Source organism: Phyllostomus discolor, chromosome 12 (genome assembly GCF_004126475.2).
Source record: "Phyllostomus discolor isolate MPI-MPIP mPhyDis1 chromosome 12, mPhyDis1.pri.v3, whole genome shotgun sequence".
Lineage (NCBI taxonomy): Eukaryota > Metazoa > Chordata > Mammalia > Chiroptera > Phyllostomidae > Phyllostomus > Phyllostomus discolor.
This window is the reverse complement of record NC_040914.2, coordinates 77,278,648-77,297,607: the sequence shown is the minus strand read 5'-3', so window position 1 is coordinate 77,297,607 and position 18,960 is coordinate 77,278,648. Positions and strand designations below refer to the sequence as shown.

At 61.2% G+C, this 18,960-nt stretch overlaps 1 protein-coding gene across 2 annotated transcripts in view; it reads right to left on the bottom strand.

The window, feature by feature from the left end:
* Nucleotides 1–7,367: 7,367 nt before the first annotated feature.
* The window catches only part of ACSF3 (acyl-CoA synthetase family member 3), a 71,135-nt gene continuing 59,542 nt past the window's right edge, over nucleotides 7,368–18,960 (bottom strand). For both annotated transcript variants that reach the window (XM_036012405.1, XM_028502043.2), the window contains 3 exons: nucleotides 12,937–13,071; nucleotides 12,041–12,152; nucleotides 7,368–7,739 (listed from right to left, as the gene is read on the bottom strand). In XM_036012405.1, the coding sequence (XP_035868298.1) occupies nucleotides 7,592–7,739; nucleotides 12,041–12,152; nucleotides 12,937–13,071 (395 nt within the window). In that variant the 3' untranslated portion in view covers nucleotides 7,368–7,591. The remainder of the gene's footprint in view (nucleotides 7,740–12,040; nucleotides 12,153–12,936; nucleotides 13,072–18,960) is intronic.

The following is an 18,960-nucleotide window of genomic DNA, read 5'->3' as shown; positions in this document are numbered from 1 at the left end:
TGAGGAAAGGGCTGGCAGGCTGGAATGAAGTAGATTGTTGGCTTAATGGCCCGTAGCCATTACTGAGTAATTGAATGGCTGTGTCTATATGATCAGACTGTCAACGGGCGACGTGCCCTGCAAGCTGATGATGACAGGGGCTGCCGGGTGGGCACAGCTTGGTCTTGGGAGATACCTTGGGGCGGCAAGCAAAGTACAGATGCACCGGGGTCAAGCCCTGATCCTGACTGAAAATTCCCACATAGGCAGATCATGCCTGAAAGCCAGCATGCGGCCCACACACACGGTTGCTCATGCCCAAGCCTGCACATGGATGCACAACCCCATGTGCACGCACGCACTCCTCTTACACACGCACATGCTGCATACTTTACACACTCATGTGAAGCCCCACGCACCAGCAGATGCAGAATGATGCTGTCTTTGGAGAGGCCTGTGGGAAATGCTTGTGCTCCTCTGGGCCGAGGGCTCGGTGTGCCTGAGGTCAGAGGTCAGACTGGCAATTCCCCTGCCAGTGGGCCACAGTGGGCCACCTGCCAGTCCCACACTGATGGGGCTGCATGGCCTCAGGGGAGGACAGGGAGGCTGCTGGGGGTGGGGAAGCCAGGACTAGTGTGGTCACGGTCAGGTGGGGGCTACCCTCCCGGACCTGCTGTGTGCTCCAATGTGGCTGCGCTGCAGAACAAGCCTCTGCCCCTCAGCTGTGGTCCTGGCCCTGCTTGCCCAGGCCCTGGGGCCCTGCTCTGTCCTGTGCTTCTGCACCCCCCATTCTGGGGTGGCCCCTGCTGGCTGGCACCCAGGTGCCACACTTCCCTTCATGGAAAGGACCCTGAAAACCACCTGACAGCGGCTGAGGGCCGAGAAAGCAAGCCCCCTCTTGCCAGGCTTGCAGTCTATGCTGGGAGCTTCGAGGAGCCTTCTGGAATGTGGTTTTCACCGACTCCTTCTCCTGCCCTCGGGCATGGGCACCCGTGACCCTGACTTTGCAGATGAGGAAACAGGCTGAGAGGCCCACGGCCAGCGTGAGTGTGTCGGGATGCGTTCTCTGCACTTGACCAGAGGACCTGGGACATGGAAGAGGGAAGGGAAGGGTTTGCAAGGGGCGATGCAAGGATGACAGTGGGACCTCCCACCCTGGCCTTGGGCGAGCCAGGCTGCCCCTTCTGTGCCCTGGGGCCCCTGGCCCCAACCCCTCCACTTCTCCACCCAGATGCCCCTTCACACGCCTGTCTGCGCCCATTTCCCGTGTTTTTCATCTCTCGGGGGAACTTACCTGTGAGCCTGTGAAGGATGCCTCAGTTTACCCCTTGGGGCAGAGGCCTTGTGACCACACTGGCCCCGAGACCCCAGCTCGCGGGTTGGAGAGAACAAGGAGCCACACAGAGGCTACCTGGGCCATGTTCCAAAAGGACCCTTCAACAGCCCCCTCTGCCATCCTCTTCAATGGCCGCTGACAGGAAGTTGGTGCAAGACACAGGAAACGTGGAAGAGGTTTGACAATCGCCACACATCTGGACACTAAACTGACACTTTGTATTCCCACAGCTGGGGGGGTGGGGTCCAGCATCACCTCCCAGGGTAGACGCCGGGGCCTCGGGGCTGGCTCCTCCTGGAGGCTCCGGGGAGAACCCGCTTCCTCATCTTTTCTGGCTTCTTGGCCCTTGGCCCCTCCGTCCATGATCCAGGCCAGAAACAGCCACTCAAGTGTCCCGTCGTCTCCCTGACTCTGGCCCTTCAAATGTTAGGGCTGTATGACGACATCGGGCTCACCCAGGGGCCCAGGACCAGCCTCTGTTTTAAGACTCGTTTGCCCGCTGAAGTAAATCACAGGCCCAGCCTCAGGGACCAGAATGTGGACAACTTTGGGGGCCCTCACTGGTGGTCCCAGCACCTAAGGGCAGCTGGGGCCCCATCAGGAACCCGGCAGCGGTGGGCTCAGCTCCTTTGGGACAGCCCTGTCGTAGCTTCCACAGTTCCTGATCAGCTCCCGATGAGCTCCCTGCCTGGGAAGACTGACCCCAGGGAGTGCCACCCCAGGGACGGGCTGCTGCTGCCAGGCGGGCCGGGGGCAGCTCCCTTTCTTCTGGGGCACCTGCACCAGGCTCTGCCCTGTGCCCAGCATGTCTCCAGCATGCTGCTGCCCCATGCCAGCCCCTGCTCCTGGTCTCCTGTCCAGCCTCTTCTCCCAAGTTCTCACACACAGAACAGCCCGGGGGCCTGCTGGCTTCACCCAGGCCTGTGCCCCCGGCCCATGCTGCCCCACCTCCTTCTAGGGCTGCCTCCTTCAAGACCAGCTCAAATGCCGCTTCCTTTGAGATGCTCCCACAGCGTTTCTGGGAGTGCTCCCTAGGCAGTGCCCACCACGCCCCCAGGGCCCACCACGCACGATGACAGGGATGATAGGTCCCGTCAGCAGCTTGGTTTGGTTACTCGTGTGTCTGGTCTCCTCCCGTGGACAGAGCTGCCAAAGGCAGAGGAACTAGAGCTTTGGGCCCAAACAGCATGGGCTACGCCACAGCCTTTCTCTTCCTGAGGCCCTGGAACAGCTGCTTACCTCACTGGGCCTCAGTTTCTCCATCTGTAAAATGGGCTGAGAGCATGCCCATGAGGTGTTCCCCCCCCACGGCCCCCGAGGTCAGGAGAGCAGCTGGTGCCATTAGGTCAGTGAACATGCTGGGGTCTGGGTGGGACCCCCATGCCCCTCTCCCTTGTGTTCAGGCGAGGGCAGCCCCTCCCCACCTCCCGGTGGGGCTGAGGCAGTCTCCCCCACATGAGGCGGGTGGCCCGGCCCCTCCCTGCAGTCATCCGTCCCCCCTCTTTATTAATGGCCGTGTCAGCGCCACACAGGATGCCTGTGGCTGTCTGCGGTGACGGATCACGAAGCGCCTCTGCTGCTATTTGTTCTCCGGTGACCTTGTCCCCTGCTGCTGCATGCGCGAGAGTTATGAATGTGGGACATGATAATTTGATATTGATCTATTTGGTGAGCTCAGAATTTACTGCATCCTTGATGTTTTAACAAAGGATACACTTGACTCTTGCAGGCAGGATAAAGGGCTGGTCTGACCAGTGCTCACAGCCCGGTGGGAAGGCACAGCCAGCCCCGTAGGGCCCAAGGCAGGGCGCCGGGGTCCCGGCGAAGTGCGGGCTGCTCTGGCTCGGAGAGATTCTGGAAGGGCCACCAAGCAGCCCTAGCAGTGTGCGCAGGACCTCAGTGACAAAGGTGACTTTGAGCACCTGACCAGAGAGGCAGAGAGAGGCCCCACTACAACCACTGAGGACACTGAGTCGGGGGACAGGGGCTGAATGTGCAGGATGGGCCAGGGGGACCACGGGGTGGTGAGGGGAATATGGGGGTGAGAGATGGGGAGGGCACTAATGGGAAGGGGCTAAGGAGGGCCGGGGCGTTTTGGGGGTCCTGTGGGAACTCTGGCACAGCTCCGCCCAGAGGCTGGAGGGTAAGGTGGGCACACGGAGAGGCCCAGGAGTAAAGAGGAACAGGAGGAGGCGGGCGGGACGGGGGTGGCACAGGTGCCCAGGGCCCCCAGAGAGGTCAGTCACATCACAGGATTTCTAAGAACTGAGCTGCCGTTTTCAAACTTACTGTTTAGTGCTGGAATCTGTCTTCAAAATTTTTTAGATGTAAAAACTGAACATAAAGCAGGAAAAAAGTTCAGATTTCATAGTTTAAGGCGATTCCAGGGACTCTTGGAAGACGGTTTCATAATCTTGGTTTCACTCAGCCCCAAAACTTGGGGGTTGTCACAGAGTGTGTGTGTGTGTGTGTGTGTGTGTGTGTGTGTGAACACAGGCATGCATGCAGGAATGTCTGTGAGCACACGCACACAGGGATGTGTGTGTGGTGTGTGCACCTGTAGGCAGTATTTTTATTCACTGTTGGTTGCAGTCGGCCTGGCACTGCACCTGTTTTCACACAGTTCTCGTCTAAGACCAGGTGCTGTGCCCCGGCCGGTGGCTCGGTTGGAGCGGCGTCCCGTACACCAGAAGGCTGTGGGTTTGATCCCCGGTCAGGGCACACATTGATGCTTGGTTTGTGGGTTCAATCCCCAGTTGGGGCGCATATGGAAGGCCATCGATCAATGTTTCTCTCTCACATTGATGACTCTCTCTCTAAACAATAAAACACGTCCTTGGGTGAGGATTTAAAATAAATAAATTTTAAAAACTGGGTACCGAGCTGCCATTTCCTGCATGATTGTCTCACTTTGCCCCCAATGGACTGGCGCAGCGACAATCTCCAGAACCCCCGCCCCCAGGCAGGAACCCCAGCCTCAGAGTCCCAAGACCTGGCTCTCCAGGCACGAGCTGGGCCCCTCCCAGGCACGAGCTGGGCCCCTCCCCGCCCCTGCTCTGAGCAGACGTGGGGTCTTGCTCCCCAGGGGCCCTGGGCTGTCAATGGACCCCAGCTCCACAGTGGGGACCAGACTGGCAGGCAGCTCTGCTTTCAGACACAGCTGGAGAGCCGACCCCCTGGCCCTCGGGGGTGGGGACTCACCCCAGGACACGTGCACCTGTGCTGGCCCTGAGGTCTGGCGCCGAGTCCTGGTCTCGGCTGCATGTCCGCGCCTGTGCCTCTCCCTGCTGTTTCCCCGACTCTGGGAGGGACGAGGGAGAAAGGTTCCAGGGGAAGCTGGCCCAGGCAAGGGCATTTTTAGGTTCCACGTGTGAAGGTGGCAGGGCGAGGCCCATGTCTTACCAGGGGGAAGACACCAAAGGCTGGGATGCGTCCACAGTGGCTGTGGGTTTGAGGCAGGCCTGGGTGCCTCCCTGACAGTCGGGACTTCAGGCCGTGGGCGTGGCTGCAGGGCCAGAGCGGTGATTAGGCACAGGCGTGAGCAGCGCCGGTGGCTGGGCAGATACGGAAATGCCTGGTGCCTGGGCAGTGGGCGCTGGGGGCCTGGGCTCTGCTGGCCCCAGTGGTATGAACTCCACTCCTGCCCTGGCATGATGCTGGGGCCTCCTCTGGGGAGCCAGGAGGGTGGGGGAGCTCCTAAGTGGGCAACTGTGTGGGGTCGCCAGCCCCAGACTCCACCTCTGACGAAGCAGAGCCCTCAGTCCCCGCTCAGGACCCAGAAAGCCCAGAGAAGCACCAGCCTCCGATCACAGAACAGGGGAGCCCGGGCAGGGAGGGTACGGGCCTGAGTGCTGGGGGGGCCTGGGAGGTTCTGGCCCTGACATTTCTGTGGCTGTTTCAAGCCCGTCGCAGAACCCCCCTGGGGGTTCTCCCACCTTGGTTGGTCCTACGGGCCTGCACACACAGACGCCAGCTGCTGGCAAGCACACGTCCGGAAGGAGGGATGTGGCAGGACTTGGGGACTGGTTGAGCCGGGTGTATTCCTTCTACTCAGGGTCCTGCAGGACCCTGCAGGCAGGGTGGACCTTCCTTCTGCCCTGAGGAGGCAGCCTGTCTGAGCAGCAGCCCCTGCCAGCAGCCCCGGGTACCCCAGGATGCCCATCGACAAGCCCAGGCCCAGCTCGGCCCTGCCTAGTGAGGCTGTAGGCAGGTGGGCTGTCACAGCTTGGCTCCCAGGGTGCCTGCTCCCGGCTTTCCTGTGGGAGCTGAGTGAGGGGTGGGCGGGCTGTCCCCGGTGTGAGTGTGGGGGCGGGGGGAGTTTCAGTCAAGGGGGAACTTTCTGGAAGTCTCGTGACCCTCGGTCACATTGATCTAACAAGTGGAGCCCAGGGTTCTGCACCTCACGGAGACCTGTTCCAAGGACAAGCCAACAACGTCCTTCTGTAGCCTTGCTGTTCGCTAAAGATGACTGCTACTTCGTGAAAGTATTTGGTCTAGATTATAGCGTAAAGCAAATAATTACGTAAACATTTTGAGGAAACAAAATGTGCAGCATCGAGACACACAGCGTCAGGTCACTGGGATCAAGCAAAGACCCTGCAGGGTCGAGCCTGGCCGGGCTCAGCCTCGCGTGGCTCCGTGGCTCCCTCGCTCCCACAGGTCAAAGGATGGGGGGAGGCCCAGGTGTCGCCTCGGTGTTGAGGGCTGCCCTTGAGAGAAGCCAGCTGTGGGCACAGCCGCTGAACCCCTTGAGGGCGGCCTGCTTGGTAGGTGGGCGGCTGGCATGCGTGTCCAGACCGCAGGCAGGAGGGAGCGTGGGGCTGGAGGACCCTCTGAGTGCACGCCACACCCAGCCTCAGGCCCGGGGCGTCACAGGCTGCGTGTAGTGCCAGGGTGGGGAGCACGGTCCAGGCCCACTGCCTCTCGACAAGGCCCGGCGCCCCTGCACGGGTGGGGTGACTCCTCCAGCGCCCAGCCCCCACAGTTTGCCGCTCTTTCAGACACACATTTCGGGGACAGCCAAGGCCAGACTCCTGAGGTGCTGTGAGTGCCACTTCCCACCGGTTTTGGCCAGGGGAGCCACCATGGTCTCTGGTAAACTTCAGAAGCTTCTGGATTCTCTGCTCAGAGCACACAAGGGGCGCCCGGGCATCCGAATCAATGCCAAGAGCGGGAAGTGGGAACGCTGACACACGGCTCGCTCTTCGGTGGTCTGGGGATGGTGGGGGCCAGGGCCTGTCTAGCAGGGAGTGAGGGGGTGCCTCGGGGGGATCTGGGAAGAAGAAGGTGGTATTTGGACAAAGACTGAAAGGAGGGGTTGGGGGGTGCAGGGATGTATGGAGGGAGCAGCATGGAGGGGGTGGGGGTTAAGGGTCAAGGTGGAACAGCTGCAGGGCCAATGGCAGGCAGCCTCTGGACTCTGCGGGGGAGGGTTTGGACTCTGGAGGAGAACAGTGGGACCCAAGCTACTCCAGCAGAGGCGAGTGGTTCTGAGAGCGACCATGTGGCCACAGAGACTAGAAGACTGACCCCCTGTCCATCTCAGAAGCCTGAGGCCCATAGTCTAGAAGGCTCCCTTTGTGGGGGCCGAGGGTTTGCACGCAGCTCCCTGGAGAGGTCTAGGCACTTGGCTTCCCTGGCCCTCCGGATCCCTGGGCTTTGTCCCCACAGTGGTCAGCTTGGCTCTGAAGGCCTACATGAGCCTCCACTGGGCTTCTGGGGGCATAATGATGCCACCTTGAGATGTGCACTGTCCCAGAGCCACACAGGGAAACCCCAGGTTTGACAAAAGAGATGACGGCAAGCCCAAACCCCCTCACCTGGACATCAGGCCCATCCTCAGGGTGGGCTCCTCAGAACGGTCAGGGTTCAACCAGGAGGCTTTGTAGGGGTTGCAGGTCACGTCGGGCAGTGACACGGGCATCCTAGAGAGTGGGAGACTCCCCGTGCTGTGTGACACGCACGTGTGTGCAGACAAGTACATTGTTTGCACCTGGAGCACGGCCCCCACGCAGGCCCTGGGCAGACAGCACAGCACAGGCACTCTTTTCTCTTTCTCTGTGCAGTTTTACTGAATTTCCTCTGAAGACCTGCACCCCCGGGTGACAGCTGCACCCCCCGGGACCTGCCCAGCAGCCTCGGGGCGCAAGGGGTCAGACAAGGCTGTGGGTGCAGGACAAGGACAGGGCAGAGAAGGCCTCTTGCTTCGATCTCATCCCATCAGGCTGGACTCTGTTGTGCTCGATTGGGAGGTTCTGGTTCAAAGCAGACGCTGGGTCACGGGTGCCTGGCCTCCAGCGCTCCCTGGCTGTGCGGGTAGAACTGCCTGACGAGGTCCTTCTTGTTGATCTTCCCCATCTGGTTCCTTGGGATCTCCTCTACCAGCAGGAGCTCCGAGGGCACGGCATACGGGGCCAGGACGCCTCTGCAGAGACAAGTGTGGCCTGAGCGGCGGGGAGTCTGGGCCCAGAAGCCCAGCCATGTCTTTGCCTGTCCCAGGAGGGTGCCCTGCTGCAGGGCACGCTAACACAGAGATGCCCCTCTGCCCACCGGGACCGGGGGGCCAGGTCTCCTGGAGCTGGAAAGAGCCAGTCCCATTCTGCACCCTGGTCACTGCAGCAGCCTTGGTCATACGGGCAGAGACGGTGGCCTCCCCGCACCAGAGCCCATCACCCCCCACTCCCACAAGGGGCACCCCGTTACATGTGTTCTCCATGTGGGGCCACCTGCTGGGGTCCTGCACCCGTAGGTCCCACTCCGGAACTCCTCCTTAGGCTGCAGGCCCACACCCTCCCTCTCGAGGCCTTTTCTGGGCAGACAAGAGCTGCCTGCTCCCTGCCCTCTAACAGCCACGCGTGGGGCCACATGCCCCTCGGTAAGGAAACTGCAGCAGCACAGGATGCTGCCTGGGGTGATGGTTCCTGGCCTCCTGGGCCATGGGGATCCAGCCTCTGGGGCTGCTGACAAAGACCTTTAGGCCAGGCCTGAGTGATGCAGATAGTGGGGTGCAGGACACGTGGCCCCCCCAGTATCTGCCCAGGGCTGACAGGAGGGTGGAGCCCCCCAGGCTATAGCTGTGGGGCAGCCTGGTCATTGAGACTGAGTTGTAGCGAGGAGCCAGTGATGGGGGTGGAAGAGAAACCCCAAATCTCACCTAAGCAGCCAGGTGCTTATGAATAAAAACATGAGCCTAATCGCCCTTGCAGGCTGGGTCCATCTGCCCACAGGCAGAAAGCATCAGCAATACAGTCCTGAGCACACTGCTCTCTCAGGCCAGCTCCTGCGCACACCGACTGCTGCAGGCCAAGGGCTATGATGTGGCTCCCATTCCCCGTGCTCAGGGTGCAGGCCACTGCTGGCTCATGAGGAGACACTGCCACCACCTGTGGTCCTGGCAGCTGCAGGACACAGCTGGGACCGCCCGCTAGGGTTGAGACAACATGTGGAGCAAGGCTGGACATTGCTGGACAAGCCACCAGGACTGGCCTGGGGACCCGGACAGTGTGGCAGGGTGAGGCCCTAGGGCCCAACACCCCCACCTGCCCCTGGAACGTAGCTGCCCCCTGCTCCACAGCCTGGCTGCCAAAACTTAGTGTCTCCAGTGGTGTCCAGGTGGCACATCGTATGTGGCTCTGCCCACGCCCGGCTTCCTTCTGCCATGCCAGCAGTGAGCTGGGTGCCAGGGCACAGAGAGAAGGGGCCCAAAATAATGGCCAAGTCCCAAGACGAATGGTGCAAGTGAGAAGGTAGTAGGGCACCATTCCCCAGGGCCTAAAAGAAAAGCCAGTCAATTGAGAATCCCATGTCCAGGGAAAGTACCTTTCGAGAATGAAAGTGGAATGAAAGGCAGTCTTAGACACACAGACACTGACAGTTCCTCGCCCACAGACCCGCACCAGATGGGAGCCGGGGGCCAGCCATGGCAGGAAAGCAGCAGAGAGGGGAAGAGCCACCGTTTCCTTCCCACTGAGCTCTCTTTCGGAGACAGCCATTCGAACAAAAATGAAGGAGCGTGCTGTGGCTGTGTGACAAGTACAAAAGCAGACGCAGGGCAGCAGCAGCACGCAGGCCATCTGTGCGCGAAGGCGCCGACGTCACTGTGGGAGGGAGACTGTGCTGAGGTCAGAGACTCACACCCACAACCCTACCTTGGCAACCACTGCAAAAGGGAACAAAAGCTATAAAAGTGAAAAAAGTGACCTAAAGGCGCTGTGAAGACTGCAGGTGTAAAGTCTGCAGACCCCGCCATTTCCAAGAACAGCGGTCCTTCCTGGAAGGACACCTTCACGTCGGGACAGAGTCTGTGAGCCAGGCCTGTTTTCCTCCAAGGGTCCCAGCTTAGCAACTGGTCTAATATGAAGCTCCCAGGACTGCTGCCTCCAGGCAAAGCGAGACCTCGGACAGGAATCCAGCAAAGCCGAGCTGTTTGTTAAGAGCGAGTTTCCCTGTGAAGAAACCCACCTGGACAGCGGAGGCATGAACTACCGCCTTCCACACTCTCCTCCTCCTTGGAGGAGGGACGGTGGGGCGCGGGTGGGACAGGACTTCAGCCACTGCTCATTACTCCGCACGGTCTGATCAGCAGGTGACGTTGAGGGTTCTCCCCAGGTGTGTAAGTCCCACCTGGCCCATTTCCACGTGGCAGTGGCAGGGATGGGAGGGTGGCGGGCTGTCTGTGGCTTAGACCCCGTGCGTGTGGTGGTGTGACCCGGCTCTGAGGCCACATGCACACCCGCAGGGAGATGCGTCACCCGAGCTGGGGCTGCCAGCCTCCTGACTCCTTCTAAAAGTATAGTGTCCTTGTCGGGGAGGAGGACAGCCCTTGGGGCTGAGCAACTGAGGAGCAGAGAGGAGCAGAGAGACTGAGGGGGCGGCAAGTATCTTCAGAAATGAAAAAACTGGCAGTAAAAGGGAAAATGTTATTTTTCAAATTCTTCAAAAAAGACCCCGAATGGCGGCAAACATGACGTAGAAGGAAGCAGCAGCCTTGCTGAGCAGCAGCATCCAAGAGTTGGGGTGCGGGGGCCACCCCCCGCCCCCGCGCTCACAGGGACTCAGAGGGTGGCTCCGTGGGGTGGGCAGCCTCTGTGTTACCACCCAGCGACTGCCCGATTAGAGGACACACGGCCCAGGCGCCAGCCTCAGTCCGAGACCGTCCTCACGGGGGCACACAGGGTGGCCGCTGGCTCCGCTCAGTCCCACCCCCTAGGAGTGTCTCCCCAGGGCGCCCCCAAATTCTCTGCACATGGCACCATTTCAGAGTCTCCCCACACCCATGGTCACGCGCTGTGACCGTCGCTGCAGGACCCTGCTGGGGGCTGTGGGGACAAGAACAGGGAGTGGAGGAGTGGGGATCCAAGACAGGAGTGTGGGCGCCCGCCTGAGGTTAGTGAGAGGCTGTGGACTCGGACCTGAGACTTGGGGAGCTCTCGGGACAGGGCACAGACACTCGTACATACACCCGCCCCCCGCCCCCCGCAGTGGTTAACAGAGTAATTGTTTAATCAGAGCGGCTTCTCCTCTTTTGTTAAGCGGCACTGCTCCAACCGTGCTTCTGCAAATCCCAGGAATCTAATTGCCCAGCTGTGCCGCCCCTGATGAAACAAGGATTCCTACTGTTTGTGAAATCATGTTGGACAAGCCAAAAATATCTTTAGCACCGAGAAGGAGGCAAGTTGGGTTGGAGCGGGTGTGCGGGGAGAGGGGACAGGGAGGAGGAAATTCTCGGATCTAAGATTAAGGAAGCCGGGTGGAGATTACTAGCAGCCTCCTTTCTGTTGCTCTGTGGTTCCCTCAGACCCTCCTCCTTGTCCTCTCCTGTCCAGCCTTGGACAAGGATGGGACAGGAGGTTTGGGTTCAGCCCTGGGACTGACCCCTGAACTCTGTGGGCACAGGAGAGGGGCCTGTGAGCCTTGGGACTCAGACACCACCGGGATTGGGCAGACGGCAGAAAGGCCCCGGGGAGGGTTTAGGGTCGGGCAAGGGCAACCCTCCTGCAGGGTGAGGGGGGGACAGGGACTGCTCTGCTGTGGGAGGCTGGCCCCTCACAGGGAGGGCGGATCTCTGGCCTTGGGTGGGCAGGGAGCACCCAGGGGCACATGAAAATGCCCCACGCTCAGCGCCCATGGTTTAGAGCTCAGCTGAGGGGTGGGCGCCATGGCTGAGGCGGGAGGGGTGCAGGAAGGCCCTCAGCGCTGGCTCACCCCAGGGCCCTGGGGCCAGGCTGGGCGCTCTGGGTCTCGGCTGTAGGTTCCCTGGCCGCTACCCCCGGCCAGACTGCTCCTAAACCTGGGGGAGAACTTGCTGGCTCACCACGGCCCGTCCAGGGGCACGTGTTTCTGCCGCCTCAGACCCTTCCTCTGGCCCTGGACCGGAGCCAGGCGGCTGGGAGCAGGCGCTCCTGTTCCCCTCAAGTGTTCCGGCCCCCGGGGGGCGGCAGCACGCACGGGCTCCGGACCTGCCTCGGCCGCGGTCACAGAGCCTCCCGGGAGCCCTTTGTCGGGGCGGCCTTGTCTAAGTACCATGTTGCCTGACCTCTCAGGTCTCCCTAAAGATGGACGACAGCGAGGCCCAGGACTCCCGGCCACACGGCCCCCAGACCGTCCCCCAGACTGCAGCACAGTCCACGCCCTGCCCATCCGTGCCTCTGAGGCGGGGCAGCTTCCGCCTCCCCCACCCCTTGCCCTGGCCCCACGAGCCCTGCCCAGCCCTTACCTGGCCCTTACCTGGCCCACTCTTTGAGCTCCCTGTGGGACAGTGAGTGTCCCTCTTGAAGTGTCACCACTGCGGTGACCCGCTGGCCCCATGTCATGTCTGGAACACCAATCACAGCCACATCTGTGGATAGAACAGGGTGGGGCACCTTAAATGCTGAGGTACCACTGCTGGCTGGAAGTAGCCAGAAACGCGGAGGAAACACAGGGGTGTGTGTGTGCGGGTGGGGGGGGGGGTGCAGGGCCCCTCGAGCAAGTGCTGGGAAGCAGCTCCCAGCAGCCGTAGGGAGCGCAGCGGTCTCGCTGGGGCAGACGAGGACGGGCTCCCCACAGTGTCTCTGTGGGGCCGGGGCGGGGCGGGGCGGGGGAGAGGGCCTGCTCACCATTCCTGCCCTTCCTTGGGGGCAGTCGCTGACGAAAGGGCTGAGGACAGTTAGACGCCCAGAACATTCTGCCCCCACCCCTACGGGCTCCCGTGGACAGGCCGTCTAGGGCAGTCCTGGTGACATGACTGGGCCTGGGTCCACAGGAGCCGCCTCTGCCATCCCAGGGTCTTCGCAGCCTGAGACCCCAGGTCAGGAGGTCTGGGTGGAGTCCACACGTCCTCGATGGGCACCACAGCCGCAGCCTGCGGTCCTGTCCAGGACGCTCAGCCAACGGCTCACCTGAGCACGCCGTCATTCTGAGCAGGGGGTCTCTGCCACGCCCTTGCACTGAGGTGTGGGGTGCCAGATCCTAACCGTGATGTGGGGCAGGCAGAACCCCACTGTGTGGTGTCCCGCAGTGGGACAACGTGGTCCCTGCTCCAGCTATAATCAAACAGAGGGAAACACGCCTGGCATGTTCCCGCGACAGCGGGTCTGGACCGAGTGTAGCCGGGCTGACCCAGCAGCGCCACGGCCACTCACCCTTGATGCTCGGGTGGGCCAGCAGCAGCCGTTCCACCTCCAGGGCGCTGACCTTGTAGCCGCCGCTCTTGATGATGTCCACTGACGTGCGCCCCCGGATCCAGTAGCTGCCGTCCTTGAACACGGCTGTGTCACCTGAGGAAAGAGGCTCTGGTCACCAGAAGGCATGCTGGGGCCGTGGCTCAGCCTGCTTCGGTCCCTGTGCCTGTAGGGACGGGCACAGAGGATGCGTGTACCTGGGTGGGGGGCAGTGGGCGCCTGCATCTGTGAGCATCAGTGCCACTGGTACGCTGGCCGTGTGGGAGGCAACTTTGGGACAAGGCCATAAGCACAGAGCTCAGTGGCTGTGACCTCAGTGTGTGACGTGGACACCAGGACAGCCCTCTCTGGCTGTGTCCCCTTGAAGACAGGACCGCTGGGGCCCGCACTGTCACCCCCAGCTCCCCACCGGCTGTCTCTCAAGTCCAAGAGCGCAGAGGAGAAACGCGAGAACCAGCTGCCTCAATGCGTCTGCTACGGGGTTCTGGCCGTGGCAGGGCCCTGGGGGTGCTGGGGGTCATCGCAGAACCCTCTCCTGGGCCACTCGAGGTGCCGTGTGGGTCTCTGACAGGAGGAGAGGGCCTTTCTGATCCTCTGACCGCCTGCTTGCCCACCTGCTGCTATTGGGCACCACGCTGGCAGGAGCCCTCCCCCGCTGCAGGTCCCGTGTCCTTTCTCAGGCACCCCTAGCATGAGAGGGGCGGGGTGGAGGACGACGTGGAGCTGGAGGTCTGCACTCCAGCCTGGGGCATCGAGGGAGTGGGGAGGGGGGCTGTGCGAGCACACGAGTGTGATTGTGTGGCGTGTGCACAAGGGGACACCCCCATGCCGCCCTCTGCAAGCAGTGCTGTTTCACCTGCCTGCCCTCACACTCCACACTTTATGCTGGGTTATTAGCTGAAATAAATCATAAATATTTCATTATACATCATGCCGTCTGACACAGGAAGGAGCCATCCATCACTTCACCACTCCTTGAGACCTGCCGCGGCGCAGGGCGCTCTCCAGTCTATTAAACAAGACGGATGGGTGTGCTTGGATGGGCTTATTTATAGTGCAGCAGGAAGGCCGGGCTCCAGGAGCACAGGGCTGCGAGCGTGGGGGATCCCTCTCCTGTGCTGACAGGACGCGTGAGGAGCGAGTAGCTTCAGGAAGCTGTGCGGCGGCGCTGGGGCAGCCTGACGGCGCAGGTGTGAGGTGACAGGGTGGGCTGTGGGGACCGGGGAGGGCACAGCCTGCTCTAAGGCTGCCAGGCCTGTGCCGCCTTTCTCCCTCTGCAGCCGTGCAGCCCCGGCCCTGGATGTGTGCCCTTTGCCCTGGACAGATGCATGGCCTGCCACCAGTTTCCCGACTGCCAGCTGCACCTCATCTAGATGCAGAGAGTGGCCCCAGTCCATTCACGTCTGTCAGATCCGTCCACTGCCCAGGGTGAGGCTGTGCTGGCATCCAGGTCCCTCCAGGGGCTTCCTGACCCTGGTCTCACTGGCCTGACGGGCCCAGGGACCCAGCGGAGCAAGGCATTGCTGCCTGCCCTGGGCCCTGCCACTGACCTGGGTCTCGCTGCAGACCACCCCCTCCATTGCCCTCACCAAGGCCGATGTGTCTCTGGGGCCTCCGTCGATGTCACCTGCGCCCTCTTCGAACCACTCTCAGTCCTGCTGTGTTAATGCAGCTTAAGTCATGGTGCAAGCCCCTGCAGCTGCACCCACGCCAGCCACTCCATAGCCCCAGGCCACCCCTCCTCACCCCAGGGCATGGATATGGCTCCCTGCCTGCAGCATTCCTGGCTCTGCCTGCTGCCTCCCCTGCTCCAGCCCCAGTCACAGCCCAGTCCTCTGGCATCTCCAGGTGCCCCTTCCCACACACCGGATCACGGTGGATGACGGCTTCCTTCAGCACCTGTCCCCTGCCACAGCCCTGGGAACAGCAGTGAGAACCAGGATCTCCTCCTGAGGAGAGTCAAGCACTGGAGCGGTGCGGACGGTGCTGGAGACATATGGAGGTCGCATCATGGAGAGGTCTGGGGATTTATATGCCACGCAAGGGAAGATGCACACGAGGACAGCGCTAGCCACTTATTGGGACCCTTGTCAGGCAAAAGGATCTGAATGGTGACAGTAGCCCAGGTCATCCTGGACTACCCAGCAGGCCTCACATGTGATCACATATACCCTCAAAAGGTGGAGGCAGAGGGGCATGTGACACACACAGAAGCGGAGAAGGCTGGGTAAGGGTGGAGGCGGGGGCTGGTGATCACCAAAGCCTGAACACCTGGAGCCCCAGGAGGTGGAAGAGACAGGAAGGACCCTCCCCTAGGAGCCCCGGAGGAGCACAGCCCTGCGACACCTGGATTTCAGATTTCTGGTTTCTGGAACCGGTGGGGAGTGGGAGATAGATTCCTGCTGTTTGAACCCCCCACTTAGTGGTGAGTGGTTACAGCAGCCCTAGGACACCCCCACCAGGTGAGGAGCTGTGCTCTGTGGCCCGAGACAGTGAGTTCTGGCTGTGTTTGCGGGCTGGCCACATGCAGAGGCAGGGCACCCGGCCTTGTGGATCTCGGTCTGGAGGGGAAGAAGCATGTGAAGTGGGGGCGGGGTGGGAGGGCTAAGGCCCTGTGTGCGTGGGGCACGTGCATGCAACCCCCTGTGGGGGCAGGAGCGAGGCTGTGAGGAGCCAGGAGGGTGGTGGGGTGGGTACTGCAGGGCGTGCGCCAACACTGCCTTCACTGAGGCCATGGGGAGGTCTGGCCCAGGGTGGAGAGACAGCCTTTGCCTCTCAGAGCTCCTTCCCACTGCGCTGTGGAAACTGTGCTTGGCTGGTGACTGCAGCCATGCCCAACTGGGAGGCAGGGTGGGTGGGACAGCAGGCAGAGCAAGGGGACCTGCGAGCAGGACAGGACTGGATCAGGACCAACAGGTGAGGAAGCAGTCCGCGCTCTTCGGCCCATCTCATGGGCGGGGCTCACTGAGGGCCTGGGGGAGAGCTGGGCTAGACACATGCATGGGGGCATTACAGGATGGGCATGAAACCCAGGGGATCAATGGTGGTCGCCCAGGGAAAACACTGAGCAGGAACCGAGGAGCCGAAAACAGTTCCGAGAAAGCCTGTCTCAGAAGGACCCTCCTGGAACTTGGGCTGGGTGCACACACCCACCTGGGTGAATGCTGTTCAGGTAGGGTCACCACTTGACCCAGCGACAGCACTAGAGTTGCATGTTCCACTGAGTTGCCCTGGGGGCACACCCAGAGGCCCGGGCAGCTGACCAAGAAGGACGTCAGTGCCAGCTCCACCTCCTTCCCGAGGCACCAGGCTTCTGCGTGAGAGAATGAGGTGGCCGCCCATCAGTAAGAGGTGGTGCCCAAACTCCTATAGCAGCAGGACTGAGACGCTTGTCTTCCCACCAAAGCCAGTGGTGGCGGTCAGCCCTACCCCATTCCTGCCTCAGGAGGGTCCTGGGGATGCCTGGGACTCGCTGGCCTCAGGGGTGGCAGTTCTTCACCTGGAGCACATGCCTGCATGCAGTGGGCCTTGATGGCCAGGAGGCCACACACCAGCCCTCAGATGGCCACCACCACCACACAGCTACTGGCTATCCCACGTCGGAGTCCTTGTCCCCCGGCTGCTTTGGAGTTCCTTTCTGGCCACACAGGAGAAGACTTCCCAAGGCCCACAGAGGAAATCCCAGGTTCCTGATGTGCCCACTGGGCCCCGCCGGCTCCTGGCCTCTCACGAAGCTGAGGGGAGACTCCAGGGAGGAATTCTCCAGCGCCGTCTTTCTCCAGCTCTGCACCAACATCGCGTCCCTTCCTGCTCTGCACACTCAGTGGGAGACCTGTGCCCCTGCCTCCCGCTGGCTGTCACCTTCTTAGAGTGGCCTCCAGACACCATGGTTTGAACGGGCCTCCCTGCTTGCTCTGCCAGCTCTCCGTGTGGTTTGCGATTTCCGATTTCTCAGCACAGAGTCATTGGACGAGCATCAACGAGGGCAAGGACTGTCCCTATGTCCTTCAGGGCTCCAGCTCCATCCTCCGGGCCCAGCATGTGGAAGCTAAACACAGTCTCAGCAGAGCGGCTGACAGAGGTCGGCCCCATGGCGAAGGTCGTGCTGTTGAGGGGGAGCTTCAGTAAAGGACCCCAAACAAATCAACAGCTCTCACTTTCTGCAACAACCCATTCATCAAAATGCACTGATCCTGGGATCAGTCTCCTGCTGATGAGCAGTATCTTGCCTCCTGGCTCTGACACCTGGTGGCCACACTCAGAGAGCGGTCACCACAGGGGACTGTATGGCGCTCGGGCACCTGGGTGCACAGCAGGGCTTGGGCACTGCTCTCCAAGCCAATGCTACTTTGTGTCTCTGCCCTGACCTGTAACTGGAAATAACCCTCCCGGTACTCAGAGGCTAAGTTTCTGGGTGTGTGGGTGAACCATGGTCGGCAGGCCCGGCCTTGCCCCCGTGTGGTCTTGGATGAAGCCCCCTAGCTGGGTGAGAGTCCTGGTTCTGGGGTGACACGGGCACAGTGCTGTCCCTGTCCCGATGAGGACCCTGAGCTGTGGATGGGGGCATGCCAGCACCCCAGATGCTGCGCCCCCGGCTGTGCAGAAAGCTTGGACAGGAGAATGAAGAAACAAAGTGGAGGAGACCCAGACACGCTCTTATGGTGGCCATGGAACATCCTGGCTCCTGGTCCTTGAAGAGACCGAGGGAGCTGGCAACTGTGGCTGTCGGCTCCAGCTGCTCTGCCCTGAGGCCCCTTGTGTGTCCACTTAGCATCTCGACTCTCTCTGCAGGCCCCCCAGCAGGCTGGGTGGCGGTGCAGCTGTCCCGTGGGACCCAGAGACGGTGCCTGTGGCAAAAGAGGAGCCACTGCCACCTGTGTGCCACGCAGAGACCTGGGAAGCTGCTGTCCTGACCCACTCCTGAGGGACCAAGACGGAGGATGATACCAGAAGAGAACGAAGACACGACAACTTCTAGGAGCATAAACCTCGCCTGAAAACTGCCAGGGAGAAATGGCAGGGTGAGCACGAGTTGTCTCCCTGGAACAAAATCCACAGTCACTTTTTTAAGGCACAAAGTTCTAAACAGGGAGAACAGGAAAGGAGATTATGTTTAACAAAAATATTGGAAGCTGGAAAGCAGGTGAACTAGTGGTCAAGAACTGTGTGGACTCAAAGAGGTGGGCCCCTGTGAAGGTGTGGAGCGAGGCGGCAGGAGGCTGATTCACACCAGGGGCTCCGGCAGAGGCCTGGGGGGTGGCTGAGAGAAGAATGGACTGAAAGGAAGAAGCAGGTGGAGCCCAGCCTTGCAGCGTTTTGGCAGCTTGCTCTCTGGGGAGGGAGGGTACTGGGGAAGCTGTGGGCACCCAGGGCTCAGCTGTCCCAACACACCCTTCTCCCTCTGTGCCACCAGAGGTCGCTGGGCATCAGAGGGGACAATATCAGCCAAACAATTCCCACAACTACAGGACACGGTTTCCAGAGTGCTAATAGCTTGAGGAGGAAGTCAGAGCACCCACGGCGTGTGGCCTGTTGAACTTCAGGGCTCTGGGGTCGAAGAAGGTTCTCCAGGACTCCACGGAAGGGAAGATCATGCAGCACCCAGAGTAACGTGGCTGCAGCTGGCAGCAAACATGGATGCTGAGAACCAGTAAAGGGATGACTTCTAACCCAGAATTCTGTACCCAGCCCAACTAGAATGAGGACACTGCCAGACACGTATCCATTCTCAGGAGGCTGCTGGGGGATGTGGGCCCCCACCTGAGGACTGAAGAGGAGGGAGGAAGTCGTGGTGCAGGGACGGAAGGTTTAGCCTCGGGGCGGGGGTGCTGTGAGCAGTGGAGGGCCGGGGGCAGCTGTGTGCTGACGCAGAGGTTGGTGACAGCCCAGCTGAGGGCAGTGAGACACCGGAGAGGGGGTCCTTCTGAGGAGGGAGGGTGGCCGCGTGTTCCTGTGCTACGGAGCTGTGTGGGGTGCGGGTGTAGG